Below are 17,700 nucleotides of genomic sequence, written 5' to 3'. Positions count from 1 at the left end.
TTACAAATTAGTAGAGTAACATCTGTTAACTGGCATTACATTTGGTGAAGAAAAAGTGGTTTCCATCTCTTGGAAATTTGCAGTTTTCATTCTACCAAACTATGATATAACTCAGAGGAAAAGTATCCTTCATTACAGCAGTCCTGCTATCCATATATGCTTATCCATGGTGAATGACACTATAATTTTTTGATGCATTGTAATTATACATAATAGATTAATTATGCTATATTTATATATACACATAACAATTTGATCATTCTCCTTCCCAGGCACCTTCCACTTTTCCTTCCCTCCTCCCAACCCCTGGTCAGCTTGCTTTATTCTAGTGATCTCCCCTCTATTATTATTATTATCATTATTTTAATAGTGCATTATAGTTATATATAAGTGGGATTTATTGTGGTATATTCATACATGGACATAGCATAATTTAGTAGATTTCATTATTCCTCGGTACTTCTCCATGCCTTCCCCTCCTTCCTCTCTCAATCCCATTCCTTTAATCAATTGGTCTCCTTCTATTTTCATGAGATTCCTTTCTCCCCCTCTCCTATCTGTCCCTCTTCCTCTCTCCCCACTTCCTGTCTCACTTTCACACAGGAGAAAAACATTCAACCTTTGACTTTCTGAGTCTGGCTTATTTCACTTAATATGATATTCTCCCAGTTTCACAATTTATCAGTAAATGACATAATTCATTCTTTATAACTGAATAAAATTCTGTTGTGTATATATACTATGTTTTCTTGAAACATTGGTCTATTGACAAGCACTTAGGTTGGTCCATAACTTTGCTATTATGAATTGTGATGCTGTAAACACTGGTGTTGAGAGCCACAGTTTAGTCGGAATGATGCCTGACATTTTGCTAGAGGGAATGGTTGATAGGTGACCCTGCTCCAGGATTAGGGCGGCTCCAGGATTAGGGAGGATGGGGGTGGGGAATAGGGTGGCTCCGGGATTAGGGCAGATCCTGCTGGGATTAGGGTGGATCCTGCTGCCTCGGGCACCCAGTACTTTGGAGTTCCCTTTGAGTTCTCACGGGTTCCGTGAGAATTGGCTTTGCACAGAGCCCGGTGGAGGGAGTGTGTTCCCGTATAGAGTGCTGGTGAGAGTTCGGGAATAAAGAGTTGCTGTTTGAACCTACAAGGCTTTGGGGTGGCTCGGTTATTTTGTGCCCAGCCAGACTGCAACACACTGGTATGCATGCATCATTATAGTATGCTGATTTTAGTTCTTTGGGATAAATACCAAGGAGTGGGTAGCTGGGTCATGTGGTGGTTACATTCCAAGGCTTTTGAGGAATTTTCATAGTGCTTTCCAAAGTGGTTTTATCAATTTGCAGTCCCACCAACAATGTATAAATATACCTTTTCCCCTCATATCCTCACCAGCAAGTACTGTTAATTTTTTTCTTGATGGTTGACATTCTAACTATAAAATCTCAGTGTGGTTTTGATTTGCATTTCCCTGTGGCCATTTGTATTTCTCCTTTTGAGAAATGTATGTTTAGATCTTTTGTTCATTTACTGATTAGCTTGGTTTTTTTGTTGTTGTTTTTGTGTGTGTTAAGTTTTTTGAGTTCTTTATATATTCTGGAGATTAATTCTCTGTCAGAAGAGTACTGGTAAAGGTTTTCTTTCATTCTGTTTGCTCTGTCCTCATGTTCTTATTTCCCTTCCTTACAGAAGCTGTACAGGAATAAGCTGTACAGGAATAAATTTTATTAATAAGTTTTATCCCACTTATTGATTCTTGGTTTTATTTCTTGAGCATTAGGGGTCTTATTAAGGAAGTTGATACCTGTGCCTATATTTTAGAGTATTAGTCTTATGTTTTCTTCTAGCAGGAGCAGTGTTTCTGATCTAATCCTTAAGTCTTTAATCCACTTTGAATTGACTTTCATACAAGGTGAGAGATTGAGTTCTAGTTTCATTCTTTTTCATATGGATATCCAGCTTTCCCAGCACCATTGATTAAAAAGCCTATGTTTTCTCCAACATGTTTTTGGTACCTTTAGGACACTATGTTTTTAAATGTATTTAATTATATTTTACTTATAAAATACAAAACAAAACTATTGTAAAGCAAATGATTTTAAATAAAAAGGTTTCATACTGATTTTAAATGATTTTAATTTTATGAATATTATGTTCCAACTCAAAATAAGAGTATTGCACAGTGCTTTACTACTTTAATAGTTATTTTTTCAAGCTCTGGTGACATTTTTATAAACATAGTTGACTTTGAAAATAACAAGAGAATGTCTTAATTGGTTTCAATTACCTGTGAAGAACTGAAAGCAGGCTATAACATTCATAGAAAAGACAAGTACATAAATCTACTTGACTTCAGTGAAAAATAATAAACTTCTCAAATATTTAAACTTACAAGAGGCAAAATTAAGAATGGTGTAAAATATAATGTATTTCCAAAATTTTTCCAAAATGTACTCTTTTGCTTTTGAAAATCCATTAAACATTGCAAGGATTCTAAGACTATCTAATCATCTTAAAAGCCTCTTATATTGGAGAATCTAACACTTGATATTTTTAAAACAAAATTTAGATTAAATAAATACACATCTGCACTGTTAAAATAATAAAATATGTGATTTATAAGGTAAAGTTCTCCAAGTAACAAACAAAAACAATAACAGAAAATAAATTTACCACATTATGGCATCCATAAACATTACTATTCAAATTTATGAACCTATTACATTTTCCCTAGAGAACAAGCACATTTGTCATCATATAATTATGGAATAAATACTGAAAAATTAAAAAAATACTAATAATCAACAAACTCCCAATTGTTATAAATTTATTATAGCAAGTTTATTCTTTTATGTTTCTGCTTCCTGATTAGTATTTTTAGTAGAGGCATAGCACTGGGGGGTACAGAAGGTGAATATGCCTCAAGTGCCCATTATGCTTTTTTAAAAGTTCCATTTTGTATTTTAGCTATTTTTAGATATATTGTTCATAAAGCTCATGAATGCAACTTACTTTTGCTATACTTACTTTTTCTGTTTCCCGCCCCCCAGGAAAATTCAATCACAGCACTAATGGAAAGGACAAAAATATTGCATTCCTGATACATCATTTATTTTGTTTTGCCAATGGTTCTTAGAAGCTTTGAATTATTTCAGTAGTGTCAATATTTTCGTTAATGCTTAAACTAGAATGATCCACATTATGAATTTTTTATGGTTGTCTTAAGATACAATGGATTCTTCACAGTTTATTAATATTCCAGAAACCAGACATCTGGTTTATTTATCTTTATCTTCATCAAACCCCCAATACTTTATGAGATACTTGAAGGGGGGTGGGGAACCTGCAGAAGACACCCTCCAAAAACACTGTGTTGTCAAGAAGAAAAGCCTAAAATAATGGGTTAATTCAGTCATTGTGCCTTGAACTGGAAACAGATTATGATTTTACTTCAGAAAGCATTTACATTTATTCCATTCAAAAATGATTCTCATTCAGAGTAATGATTGAGATTCATTTAAAATAAAAGATACAGTAATTATGTGATGCAATCCTACTATAGTGCCAAGATTTCATATACAATCAACATTTTCAATTGGATATAGACATCAAGGTGTGAGTATTTATCATCTATTTTGTTGATATTCTCTCAGTTCAAAATTAATGTGAGTATCCTGGCATGGTGGTGCACACCACCTGTAATCCCAGTGGCTGGGAAGGCTGAGGCAGGAGGATCACCAGTTCAAAGCCAGCCTCAGCAATGATGAAGTGCTAAGCAACTCAGTGAGAACCCTGTCTCTAAATAAAATACAAAAAAGGGTTGGGAATATAGCTCAGTGGTCAAATGCCCCTGAGTTCAATCCCTGGTACCAAAAAAAAAAAAAAATTAATGTGATTAATTGTATTCATCTGTCAGATTCCATTCATGTCTAAACAGAGAAATTAATCATAGCATAGACAGAAAAAAAATTCCGTGTCTGTCTAAATTATTGACTGTACCACCGTCCTCACTATTCTTGTAAGTACCAATTTTCATTATAAATTCATTAGGAAAAAGCACTTTAGATCCAAATATACATAAATTGCTAATAATATTTTAATTCAAAGTCAACAAGTATTTCAACTCTTATCCACTAACCTTTTCACTATTAGCATAATAAAATTTCCACAAGTTGAAAAAATTAATTCACTTCAAATGCTAATCTGTGACATATCCAAATGTTTTTGCCATCATATATATAAACATTGGCAAATAGGACACTTAACTGTGACTTGAAAAATTTAACAATGTTAAATAAAACTATTTTCTAATTGAAAATGTCATTACAGTTAAACCTTTTCAGAAAACAAAACATAGTAACAGTTTTTAAAATCTTCACACATACACACTCTAGTTTTCTGAGTCAGTAATCAAAGTCACAGGAGGTTTTGTGATGCTTCCACAATCATTCAAGCTAGGGCAAGCCTACTGTAGCATTTCTTTTATTTAAAAAAAGAAAAAGGAAAAATAATTTTAACAAAATATAATTATTTCATTTATAATACATATTAAAAATGATGTGTCAATTCCACAAGGTATATCTTAAAATCTTCCAAGGTTACATTGAAAAGGAAATTTAGTATTAATTTTTTCATTCCAGAGACTCAATGTGGAGTCCCCTCTGTGGTTTATAAACCCCAGTATAACCTGTGGACTGCAGAGATTAGCCAACAGTGTTACTTGTGTGGCATTCTCTCTTTAACCCCAGGAAAATTATTTGATAAATGACTTCTGCATTCAGAAATTGATGCACCAACTCTTAATTTACCTTTAAACTATCTTTAAAGACCTTATTGAAAATATCCATATTAGCAAAGTTTTTTTTAAAAAAAAACACAAGTTTAAAAAAACTGAATTACTAGAGTTTCAAGTAGACTTTAGATGCACATTTTCACATAAATCTAAATTCAACAGCAGCTTTGATGTTGAGATTAATACATGTTGTGCTTTTATCTTAAAGGAATATTTCCTACATACATGTGGTTATGAAAAATTATCAAAATTGGGGAAAATGTTAGTGGATTTCTCTAATTTTAAAATGATGCTAACATTATATAGGTCAGTTTTTTTTGCAAGCCTTTGTTGAAGAAGAAATATCTTTATCACAGTTCTTATCATGTCTTATACATGTAAGTAAATAATGCAAATAGATATATAATTGAGGGGCTGTGGTTGTAGCTCAGTGGTAGAGTGCTTGCCTTGCATGCATGAGGCCCTGGGTTTAATCCTCAGCATCACATAAAAATAAACAAATAAAAATAAAGATATTGTGTCCATCTACAACTAAAAAAAAAGAAATATAATTGAATGGTCACTCATATATGTTCCTGTTTCCCTTTACAATTAAACTGGTATCTCATTATATTAATTTATTTGAAAACCAATTCATCATGGGTTTTTGGCACAAAACACCAGAAAGAGCAACTTTATTAAAATTAAACTCAGAGCATTATTTGTGAGTATTGAACCATGAGTAGAACTATGCTATTGTACAAGTATAGTTGTACAAACTTCTTCCAGAATATCCTGTTTTTAGGTTTTACCTCTTGAATTTACCCTGGGAAATACAGTGGTATGCTTCCTTTTCTTCAGAAATATCAAATTGATAAAAAGAAAATAATATTAGTTTACCATTTTGAATGTAACAACACCAATACTTTAAAGACCTAACAGTGTATTCTACAGATATATGTGCCATAGACTATGAAAAAAAGAAACACTTTAGGGAAAAAAATCATGTTACAAAATGTGTTATAAAAATAAATTACATAGTATGTGCCCATGGACCTGAAAGCTTCCCAAAAGGAAATTTCTTTTGGCACAAAAATTCACTTGCTCTTACTATATATTTTCAGCAAGGCTGTTTTTAGCTTTTCCATTATATCCTCAAAAAAAAAAAAATCACTGGAAGTAGTAAGATATTTCCAGTTGTGATCAGTAGCATGGAGGACCTTAGTAATAACAGAGAGCTGCAGAAATGTCCATCAACAGGGATTCAGAGGAAGTACACACACCCAGTATGTGCTTGGTTTACCATCTCATCTGGAGTTCATACGTAACTGGTGAATGATGATGCTTTCTATAAAGAGAAGAAAAATACAGGATTTTCAATTAAACTGAAACTCAAATTGATAGTTTATGAAATGATCAATACTACATTATTTCACTAAAGGACCATAAGTGTTAAACAACAAAACAAACAAAAACAGGAATATAAGCCCAATAGGATCCCCTGCTATTCTTGGGTAATTTCTTTATATTGGCATATGTGCTTTGCCTCCAAAAACCCATTAGAAGTCATGACTTAACATTTTAACCATATTAGGTCAATATTACCCAAGGAATAGACTGAATACAAAGATAGTAATTACCATATACAAGCCTCATAATGGGAAAATAGACTTCTCTTGTCCAAACTGTCTGTTCTGAATATTTATGCCCCTTTAATTTTTTTATGTATGTGGGCTATTTTTAATAAGGAGATATCCATTCTCTATTCTAAAAAGTCACAAATGACTCACTCCTGTCTCTGCTTCTTTTTGCATTAACTATATGCTTTTAAATATAAATTCATTCTTAAAAACTAAGATATTGAGATAGTAATTAGAACAGTCCAGTCACATTATGTACATTTAATATTTATATTTATTGTTTTTGCTTTTATACTAACCTTTATGTCGTCATGAACATGTATCATCATCACTTTTATTCAACCATTTAAGAACTACAGGTCTAAAATATGCTAGGCATGGAACTACATTGGTGAAAAATATAAAACAGAGTTCTATCATCACTGAGATTATATAGAGCAGCAAAAATAAAATAACTAATATTTTAATTATTAATAATTAAATAATTATTGATAATTATTAATGATTAAATAATTAGATAATTTCTCCACCTGAAAATTTTATTACCTCCATGCCCACATATAGTAATTTTGTAAGTGCAAAAACTTGTTAATGAGTTTATCAAAAGCATGAAGAAATTTACACTTATTATTCTCTTTAACTTCAAATATCTATTATTTACATTTTATTCTCTTGTTTTCCAGTTCTCAATGGACCTTTATTTTATTTGTCATTGAACCCAGTGCCTCACACATGCTAGGCAAGCCCTCTACCACTGAGCCACAATCCCAGTCTACATTTTGTTCTTACTTCTGTAGTTAATATCTGAATAAGCAATAATTAAATCTCATTATACCAAAAACCTGTTTCCTGCTAATTATGCACAGTGGATAATCTTCCATGGAAAGAAATGTTTTGTTTGGTTTTATTAACTTTGCCCATGGGAAACCACTAGGTGGAGATATTTCCATTCCTTTCCTCAGCCTTTCAACTTGAATTTAAGATAGAATAGACAATAGCAAAGTCAAATGGAGCTGTGAAGGTTTTGTAAAGATTTTAAGACATATAATACTATTTGTCACCATACCATAAACCCTAAAAATCATATTTTTTACATTGAAAAATTATTCTGAATTTAATTTCTTTAAATGCCTAAAAATGTGTCAATATCTTCAGACAAAACAATAACAAAGCACCAATTAAAATATTATGTAATTAAAAATCAGAGTCTAAGATTTAAATGTTGTTTCTCACTAAATGCTTTTTTTAAATTTTTTTTAATTTTTTGGTACCAAGTATTGAACACAGGGCACAGGGGTACTTGACTACTGAGCCACATCCCCAGCCTTATTTTGTATTTTATTTAGAGACAGGGTCTCACTGAGTTGCTTAGTGCCTCGAAGTTGCTGAGGCTGGTGATTCTCCTGTCTGGGTCTCCCAAGCCACTGGGATCACAGGCATGCGCCACCACACCCAGCTGATGCTTATGTTTTAATAATTTTTGTAGTAGGTTTCAAAGAATGAAAAGGCCTAGATCTCAAATCTCCTTAATACAATTAAAGTATTTTCTCCCTTTCCCTCCCTTAAGAAAGCATAGGAACAATTTTAAAAGAGTGAAATCCTGAATAATTCTTATTATAGATGTGATTCAGAGTGCTTATGCCTTTGCTTTCTTGATACAAAATGAGACTAGATATCATCTCTAATGTCTCTTGCAGGGTTAACATTCTGTGCTACTCCCATCTCTTCTTTCTTGTTGAATATACAAGCCTCTTAATTCCTAGAGTGCTTTCTCTTCATCCTAACATTTTCAAATCTTTAACAATAGCTACTTATAATTAATATTTGGTGAAAATACATGGGGGCAAAGGGTTTATTTGTAGAAGAAATATTATTTTAGCTCTACCATTACATTTCATTATTATTTCAAATTAATAAATTGGAGCCAGGCTTATGCCTGTAATCCCAGCAGCTTGGGAGGCTGAGTCAGGAGGATCGCAAGTTCAAAGCCAGCCTCAGCAACCCCATGGCACTAAGCAACTCAGTGAGACCCTGTCTCTAAATAAATATAAAATAGGGCTGGTGATGTGGCTCAGTGCTCAAGTGCCCCTGAGTTCAATCCCTGGTACCAAAAATAATAATAATAATAATAAATTGGAAATGCATGCATATATCTAGATAGAGAAATGTCTCAGAAATACTTGATAATGCCAAATAACATGATTATACATAAATTCTACTTTAATGATAAATCAGTTGATATTTATGGAAATAAACTTTATTAAAAATACAATTATGCCCAAATTTTCTTGTTTTATATACACGAAGACACATATTATATCATTTATAGTGACAATGAGACAAGATCTATGACAGACTTTATTAAAACTTTTATTAAAGAGATTTTGTTAAGCCTATAGTTGCTTATTATCCGTGCTTTCCCCAAGTCTCAGGTGAACTTAGGTAAGAATCAGTCACCCAGTATCCAAAACTAAGAAATAAATGTTTTACACTATTAAATTTTGAAGTAACTCATTACAGAGCAAAACTCTCTGATACATATGGAGTTAACAGTTGCAAAGAAAAAAAATTAACAATTTAGAGATCATAATGCCATTATATTTCTGTAAAAAAGGAAGGAGGAACAGAATTCCAGTCTCTTCTTTTTTTATTACTTAGTACAACAGAATAATGTTTACATTTTACCAAAGTTAGAAACTCAGCAAATTTAATTCCATCTCCTACTCTGTCTTCATTTTATCTCAGAATAAGAATAAAGTATAGGTTATATGGGGCCTCTAAATTGACCTCAGTTCAGATATAATTCTATAATAATTTTTGGTTTGTATAGATACATTTTTCTGACACTAGTAATTTTTAGAGCATGTAATCATCAGACTAAAGATCAAAGTACCACCTCTATCAGTGATCTCAAAATAACCAACACTTAAATTCGGGCCCCATACAAACCTTTATTAATATGATTTCCTTTTTTTCTAATTGGAAAGGGGGAAAAATCCCCAAGTCTTAATCAGCATATGCATATGAGGAACACTAAATTTGTATGTTACTGTTAACATTAACAATTTACCAAAATGTACTTATTAGACATTTTCCCCTGTATGTTTCTCTTCAGTATTGATGGGTTTTTTCATAAGAAACTGCATGTAACACATTTAAATACATTTTTTGTTATTATGACATTATGATGAACTGATGTGGCTTATTAATTCATTTTTTATTACACTAGCTATTAGATAATTTCCATGCAAAGGAAGTTCAACTTCTTGTCAATTCATAATTGCACTTGTCTGACCTTACTGTTTGCTGTCTATGGGTGGTATGTCAAAAATGCTGGCAAGCCACATGACTTGAGCTGTGTGCATGAGCCACCAGTATTTGGGGAGAAATTTGGAGAGAATGTCTCTTGAGTGCTAGAGTGGTGCAACCTCATAATAAATTGAAATATTGCTTCTTCCCAGGAGAGCTTCTTGGCTATAGAGGGGGAAAGATGTACTGCCTGGAGAGTCGGTAACTCCTCAAGCAGTACATGTTTTTACTCTGCCAAACTCTCTGCAAGGAAACACTTGAGCTCTGAATTTTAAAGGTCTGCTCTAGTAAATCAGATGCCATCCGTTTAATAGGCAAAAACTCTTTTAAAATCACACAACAAAGACAAAACATAGCAGAAGCTCAACTCATAGCAGAACTTTGCATCAGTACAGAAGGGCTGTTTTGTCTGTAGAAAAGTACACATCAAGTTACAGAAAACATTTCTTCTTATATGTTCATCAATTTTGCTGGCTTATCACCTGCTTCCCATGTTCCATGGCTCCTTACCTACCAGGGCTCTGCCTGAAGAACACTGAACCAACTTAGGAATGTGTTCTTCCTCTCCACCAGCTACCAAACCTCAGCTTTGGACTTGCTTCCGTAGACAATTACCCACCTGTAAAAATGTCGTACATTCTATATACCATTTAGAAGCAGGAATACTTAGGTATTGTTTAAGAGTCTCATATCCATAAACTGCTTCAGGATTCAATCCTGTTATTATCCATTCAGAAATTAATAAGTTCTGATAAAACATCTGTTTTAAATAGGAAGTTCAGTGAACTTCCTCTGTTGACTTGGACTTGCACTCCTTTTGGATCCATTTCAGCTAATTAAAAATACTTCCGACAATCAGTTTTGTCATTTGCTCCAGAAAACTTTTGAACCAGATGAAATAAACTCTCTTAGGGGTCTGTACACCACCTAATAGTTTTATTTGCTTCCTTCCAAAACATTTCCCACTCCATCCTTAGTCCAAATTATCCCATTACCTTCCCAGGTTCCAGAAGTTATCGATAATCACAGTTATGACTAATAACTTCTTCGGGCAAGCTAATTCTTATCTTACTATTTCCCAGATACAAACAAGTTTGAATTGGTTCTCACATATATAACATTAACCATAAATAAAAACTAAATAGTAGAATCAGGTACAGTGGCACATGCCTATAATCCTAGCTACTCAGGAGGACTGCAAGTTAGCAAAAAACCTCATCTCAAAATAAGAAATAAAAAGGGATGGGGATGTAGCTCAGTGGTGAAGAGCCCGCAGGGTTCAATCATCAGGAAAAAAAATGAGGGCGGGGGGCAGGTGTGTTAGCACACACCTGTAATTCCAGCAGCTGAGGCTGAGGCAGGAGGATGACAAGTTCAAAGTCAGCCTCAGCAACTTAGCAAGGCCCTACACAACTTAACAAGACTCTTGTCTCAAAATTTAAAAAAATTAAAAAGGCTGGGGATTTGTCTCAGTGGTTAAGCACCCCTGGGTTCAATTAAAAAAGGGGAGCAGGGGGAGTAAATAGTGAACAAATAGGCAAATATTTGCACCAAGCAGACTCAGGTTCTACTTCTTTTGGACACAGATGCCAAATGTTTTAAATCTATCTTTAAATTTAGAACTGATTTTTGATCCTGGATTCATCATTAATAAGAGAGACATCTCTAAGCCTTAAGATTTTTCTTCCCCTTTTTAAATTTTTTTTTTTTTTGTGGGGGCAGGTTTTCTGTTTTTCTTGAAAAATTGATAATTATCCTCTTGATCTATAAGGTCAGCTCCAAAGAGCTCTGACTTTGCAGTTCTGCCCATGACATACACATAACATTAGCATAAGTATAGAGACTAAAAGTACTTTTACCAGAGAAGCAATTAATCTTTAGTTCTTAGGAGAAGTGTTGCAGAAGGCTCTTGTAAGCTGCTTGCTGAACAATAGAGAAGCATATCATATTATGTCTAAAGAGGAATGCCAGAATAATAAAAGATTATACTAAACCATTAGCTAAGGTAAGGTAATTTGCCTTTTAGTAGCAGAAGAGACTATCGCTCCAGTCTCCTGGTTTTCACTTCTAATCTTTTCAGGCCTCTCAATTTTCTAGTCTATTGTTGAGCAACCATCCTTCTCAGTGTTCACCTTGATATCCATCCTAAATCTAAATCCTGTTTGTTGGTGGTATTGTTTGGTCCTTTAAAATAAGACCCTCTCTGTCCTATTTTGGGGGACTCTTCAAGAAAGCATGACTAACCTCTGAAACTTTCCCTTTTAGAAAGTGCTATTCAGACTCCTGTAGGAAAGTCAGAGAAGGTAAGGAAAGGTCATTCATAATTCATGCTAGTATGTTTACACTTCATTAAAAGTAATAGGGCTTCCTTTGTTCATCATTTGTGTAATGGCTTCAGAAACTAGAACTCCCCAGCTCAGGACTCCTAGCTGCTTTGCATTGTTGACCTGCTGCTGTGCCTTTGAAGGAAAACAGATGAAACTCATACCTTTTAGATCAAAAATACCAGGATTTCCTCGAATTCCAACTTCCTTTTGCCCCCATGTTCTCATGCTTGATTTTTGAGTTCTTCCCACGACATTCTTACTGGTCTGCATTACAGACAAACGTAGGAATCAGAAACACCTTACTTGCACCACTTCCTGCCATCCTTCATCTACTAATTTGGTTTCTCTACCATCAGTGCCAAGTTTTCACAGCAATGAACAGACCTTTAAACCCTAGGAAAGATTTTGTAATAATAGTTTATCTTCCTAGAAGAGGTGTTTGAAAAAGAGATTATGAACAGAAAGGACACAGTCACCAGAAAGAAAAATAGAAGAAAAGCCAATGCGAGGAGGAGAAACAAATCTACCAATTCCATGATCCTTCTTGCAGGGGTTCAATCAAGGGAAAGGGAAAGATGCTTAGAAGAGTAGGGAGGTAGAGTCCAGCCACAGGAAACAGAGTACCAACTAAGGAGCTGACATTGTATTCTATATGCAATGAGAAAACTTTAGAGGGTACATTAGAGGAATGATATGATCAACTTGCAATTAGAAATTGGAATGAAAAATGAATGCAAAAGTTTGAGAATGGAGACTATGAGACCATTTAGGAGTATCATAGTAATACTGATGAGAAGTCATTAAAATCTCAATTTCAGGCAGTGTTGGTAGAAGTGGAAAGGTGGGTTTGGCTGCTAGAGAAGTTAGGGGGTTCAGGTAAACAGGACTTCCTGAATAAGTCTATTTGAGGGCTAAGGGAGAAGTAGTCTAGGTGGCTAATGGGTTCTAGCTCTGGTGACAGGGTAAGTCATTTTACTACTTCTGAGCTGGAGAATAAATTTTTTTAAAAAAAAGTCATGAAGAAAGGAAGAAGAGATGTTAAGAATGGCTATTAGACAAGTAGAATTGGTGATAGACAATATAAAATTGGATACATAGTTGAATGGAGATAGTGGTTTAAGACTTGTGAACGTATGGGTGATAATTAAAGCCATGGGTGCATATAAAATAAGAAGAGCAAGCACACAAAGTAGGAAAACAGCTTTTGATAGAGATGTAGGGAACATCTCTTCTTAACATGTATGCATAAAATGAAGAATCAGAAAGGGAGACTGAGGGAGAGCACTCAGGTAAAAAGAAACCCAGAAGAGATTAGATGGCTTGATCATGAAAAGAGAAGAACATAGCCTTAAATCATTGTTACCAAGACCAGAGGATTATTTTGTGGGAAAACTAGCCTAAGAAGTTCTAGACCTTGGCACAGGAATGGGCAGCAGAGAACAAACGCAAGGGAGTGAAAAGTTTACACATGACTTAGATTCTCATCTCACCTCCCCTGACATATTCCCAGCCTGCTCCAGAGAGTTCACTGAAGGATTTTTTTCTCTATATACAAACTACTGGAAGGTGCACTTCAAAATGCAAGTAGACAGGTACATAGATGAGAGAAGTAGAAGATAAGGAATCAGGAAACCTTGAATCAGCCTATGCAACAGAATAGCAGCTGTGCACCAGGCTTAGAGGACAACCAGCCTAGACTGAGGTAATAGCCAAGGGCTGCTCTAGGAAGGTCTCCAGGGGAAAATGTGAAGCTGATGTGTCTAAGTGTTTGGAAAAATTACAGATGGGTGTTTGGCAGATTTAATGGAGCATTTGGAAAAAAAATAAATGTATAGAAAACAAAGCAGATGAAAAAGCAGTTCTTTTGAAGAGGGAAAAGTAATAGGAAGAAGATGGCACACCCATAGTATACTACTTGGTTCAGCAAGGAAGAATGTTTACACTGTAAACATATAAAAATATAAACATATAAATTCTGGCTGCTGTTTATCAAAAATAGTGAAGTAATCATGTTGGGGAGGATGGGTAAGAGTTAAAAAAGGGGACAAATGAGAGGTCTAAATCTTATACTTTCAACATGGTAATGAGAAGACGAGATATTTAAAACCTAGAAATAAAAAGAACACAAGCACATTATTTAGGAATATGAACATAAATGCCAGGAGAAACAGCTAAGAGTTGGCAATGGTTTCCATGAGGGAAAAAACTTAGAATGTCAAGAGACAAGGTAAGGAATGTTTGTTTTCATTGTCTTTTTCCACTGGCTGATATTTTAACTACATATATAAATCCTTTTAAGAAAATTAAGGTTATGGGAGGGGGTATGGGGGTGAGAAAGGGACGGTGGAATGAGATGGACATCATTATCCTAAGTACATATATGAAGACAAAATGGTGTAACTCTACTTTGTGTACAAACTGAGATATGAAAAATTGTGCTCTTTATGCGTAATATGAATTGTAATGCATTCTGCTGTCATATATGACAAATTAGAGTAAATTTAAAAATATGAATTATTAGGGGGGCAGGGTTGTGGCTCAGTGGTGGAGCACTTACCTAGCATGCGTGAGGCACTGGGTTCAATCCCCAGCACCACATAAAAAAATAAACAAATAAAATTTAAAAAGAAAAGAAAAATAAGGTTATTGGAGAATAAATGGGAAGTATGAAAGGAGGTAGAAAATGCTAAGTGTCAATAGTTTAGCTGGCTATGGAAGGAAACAGTGATAGGATTGTACCAGTTGAAGACAGAATTTGGCTAAAATAGAAGGTGCCAGAGCATATTTATATCCTGTGTGGAAATATCCTGTGTGAAAAGGAGAAGCTGCAACATCAGAGAGTAAAGAGATAACCAGTGATGAGACCCTGGAGGTCAAAGAGAAGCACTAAACTTTATCTTTGCTGGGAGATTTTTGGACTCATTAATTCCTGTTTAATGGGAAATTCTCTCTATACCCCTCTCCTCCTTACCTCATGCTCCTCAGTCTCTCTCCACACCCCCAACCACCCTGTAGCCTCTGACACACATTTCTTTTTCTTTCTCTTTCTCTTCCTCCTCCTCTACCACTACCACCACTTCCTCCTCCTCCCCCTTCTCTCTCTTCTCCTCCTCCCCCTTCTCTTCCTTCTCCTCCTCCTTCTTCTTCCTTTTCTTGTTTTCTCTCCTTCTCCTTCTTTTCCCTAGTTCTGGGGATGGAACCCATGGCTTGTGCATGTTATGCAAGTGCTCTACTACTGAGATAAATCCCAGCCCACATGTGCTCTTATCTGTATTCCAATCTAAAAAGTCTCATTCCTTCCCCAGTATTCTGAATCTATGAGGAATTAGAAATTCAAGTCATTTTATATTTTTGGACATGTTTTCATTTCACTAAACTTATACTTTCCTCACATTATAAATCAAAACTATCTATCCATTTACTTGAACACATTCAAACAATAATCTTGATGTATACACTAAAATCCCTAGGAAGACCCCAGTTGTTGCCCATCAACCAGCCCTCCCTGTAAATTAATGAGAATGCCAAAAGAAATTGAATAACCCTATTGAAGCAAATAACCTGAATATGAAGCTCACATATTGTCAAAACACAATAAACATTTTTATGGTTGTGGGTCATATGAGAACATTTTTTGGGAATATGTATGTGAGGTATCCACCATCATGTGCTGAAATAGTTAATACATTTAAATTATCTGAGACAAGGAAGACCAGGGTCTCCTCTGTAGCTATGTTGATTGTGCCCTGAATGTCTCTAGACGGCACAATCAGATTGAAATCTATGGAAATGACACCTCACACCCAGCCTCTCAACCCCTGTAGTTTTTTTCAAGGTGGAATTGGAGCTGGAGCTATAAACATCAGCCATGATGAGACCCCTTTAATTTTACTATACAGTATGTTTCAGAACAGAGAAAAAAATTTAAACTTGTAATCACATTCACTTTTGAAGAAGTCCATTAAACTTTATTTTAAAAACATATTCACAAATGGAAGCTGGATTTGGAGTGCATTTAATTGTCTACCTCCTATTTCCAGTAGATTTCACTTCTAATATATGGTTTAAAACAAAGCTGTCCAATGTATAGTTGGTTCTAAAATTACAAAGAAAAAACTGCCATGACCATTGCTCTTTATCATTTCTGAAAGTGACTATGTATTGTTCTGCCAAGTTTTCTTAACAGTTGTAATTTTTAGGTGGCACTATGCCAAGATCTAGATGTATAAACACTAGATGTATAAACACTGTTAAGACCTTTGGAGCATTTTCCCAGCTGATGGTATGAACTTTGAGAAGAAATGACATAGCATGGTATGAGCAGGTAAAAGCAAAGACATCAGCAAGTGACATTAAGATTTTGATAAATCACTGAAGAATGACAAGTAGAATCTAAAGGAATGCAGTATTTGGTTCTTTTGATACCCCCATTTGCTCAAACATAGTATGTCATGTTACAGTAATACTAAATACTTCACAAATACCCAGGTAGGCATTAATAAAAGCAGCAAATGTCCTTGTTTTTGAAAGGGTTGCTTTTATACTATATGAAAGTGGAAAAAATTCCCTTAAAAAATGTAAGTCGGTATTCTAAATGGCAAGTTCTCTTATTTAAATTTGTCTTGTCCAAAATCATATTTCTTTTTTTTAGTGCCAGCTATTGAATCAGGGCCTCATGCATACTAAGCATGCATTCTACCACTGAGCTACATCCCAAACCAAAATAATAATTCTTTTTTTAAAATATTTTTTTAGTTGTTGATAGACCTTTATTTTATTTATTTATATGTGGTGCTGAGAATCGAACCCAGTGCCTCACACATGCTAGGCAAGCGCTCTACCACTGAGCCACAATCCCAGCCCCAGAATCATAATTCTTAAAGTGTTTGTTTTCTCAGTCTCTTTTTCCACCCCCTTTTAAATTTTCAATCCCATTATATGGCATGTCTTTAACATGGTTGCTCAATGTTTGTTTGTTTGTTTTTTAATACCTTTATTTTTATGTGGTGCTAAGGATGGAACCCAGTGCCTCACATGTGATAGGCAAGCTCTCTACCACTGAGCCACAACTTCAGCCCACTCAATGTTTTTAATACATATTCTGAGAAATGATGAATAGTAGGAAATGAATATGATTAAAGAGCCTGTGAATACTATGAGGCATCTATATCTACTACCACTACAAACAATTCAAGTGCAAGTTCTGCAAAGTATGGGAAATGTGGTGAGGAGAACACAAAGAGAAATGTGTTTGTTCACGGACTAAAAACTAATCATACATTTTTTTTTAATTACTTTTTCCCAAATATCAAGATCAGGTGCTATTCATACAATTTTGAAATTCTAACAATTCCAAAATGGAAAAACAAAAATTTGTAACTTTGTAGTTATTGTATTTCTGTAAAGTTGACCTACTTAATTCCAAACTTTTGGCAAAGGTACTGTCTACATTAGACCTTAGTGTGCTAAGCTATGGGTTACTAACCTTGAGCTCATTTGTTGTTATGTGACTACAAAGCACATTGTCCGCTTTAACATGGTTAATCTCACAAATACAGTTGGAATTTGCATTCACAGTCTGTTTCATGCTTATTAAAACATGCTTAAAATTAAAGAAAATTATTCAAACATGAGAAAAACTGACAGGAATA

General features: G+C 34.5%; 1 protein-coding gene across 5 annotated transcripts in view; it reads right to left on the bottom strand.

Moving 5' to 3' along the window:
- Positions 1–2,184: 2,184 nt before the first annotated feature.
- Filip1 (filamin A interacting protein 1) overlaps positions 2,185–17,700 on the bottom strand; it is a 170,493-nt gene continuing 154,977 nt past the window's right edge. For 2 of the 5 annotated variants that reach the window (XR_013091625.2, XR_013091626.2), the window contains exons 7-8: positions 12,211–12,313; positions 6,076–6,121 (exon numbers count right to left, since the gene is read on the bottom strand). Coding sequence is in view for 1 of the 5 variants with exons in the window: in XM_076858488.2 (XP_076714603.2) it covers positions 6,081–6,121 (41 nt within the window). In the remaining 4 variants the exon portion in view is untranslated. Of the gene's footprint in view, positions 6,122–11,686; positions 12,314–17,700 lie in introns of those variants that run through there. The other 3 variants (XM_076858485.2, XM_076858488.2, XM_076858486.2) reach the window with 2 other exon arrangements.

The sequence above is a fragment of the Callospermophilus lateralis genome, chromosome 6 (assembly GCF_048772815.1).
Source record: "Callospermophilus lateralis isolate mCalLat2 chromosome 6, mCalLat2.hap1, whole genome shotgun sequence".
NCBI classification, from domain to species: domain Eukaryota; kingdom Metazoa; phylum Chordata; class Mammalia; order Rodentia; family Sciuridae; genus Callospermophilus; species Callospermophilus lateralis.
The sequence above is the reverse complement of the archived record's forward strand: the minus strand, read 5'-3'. Positions and strand labels throughout refer to the sequence as shown.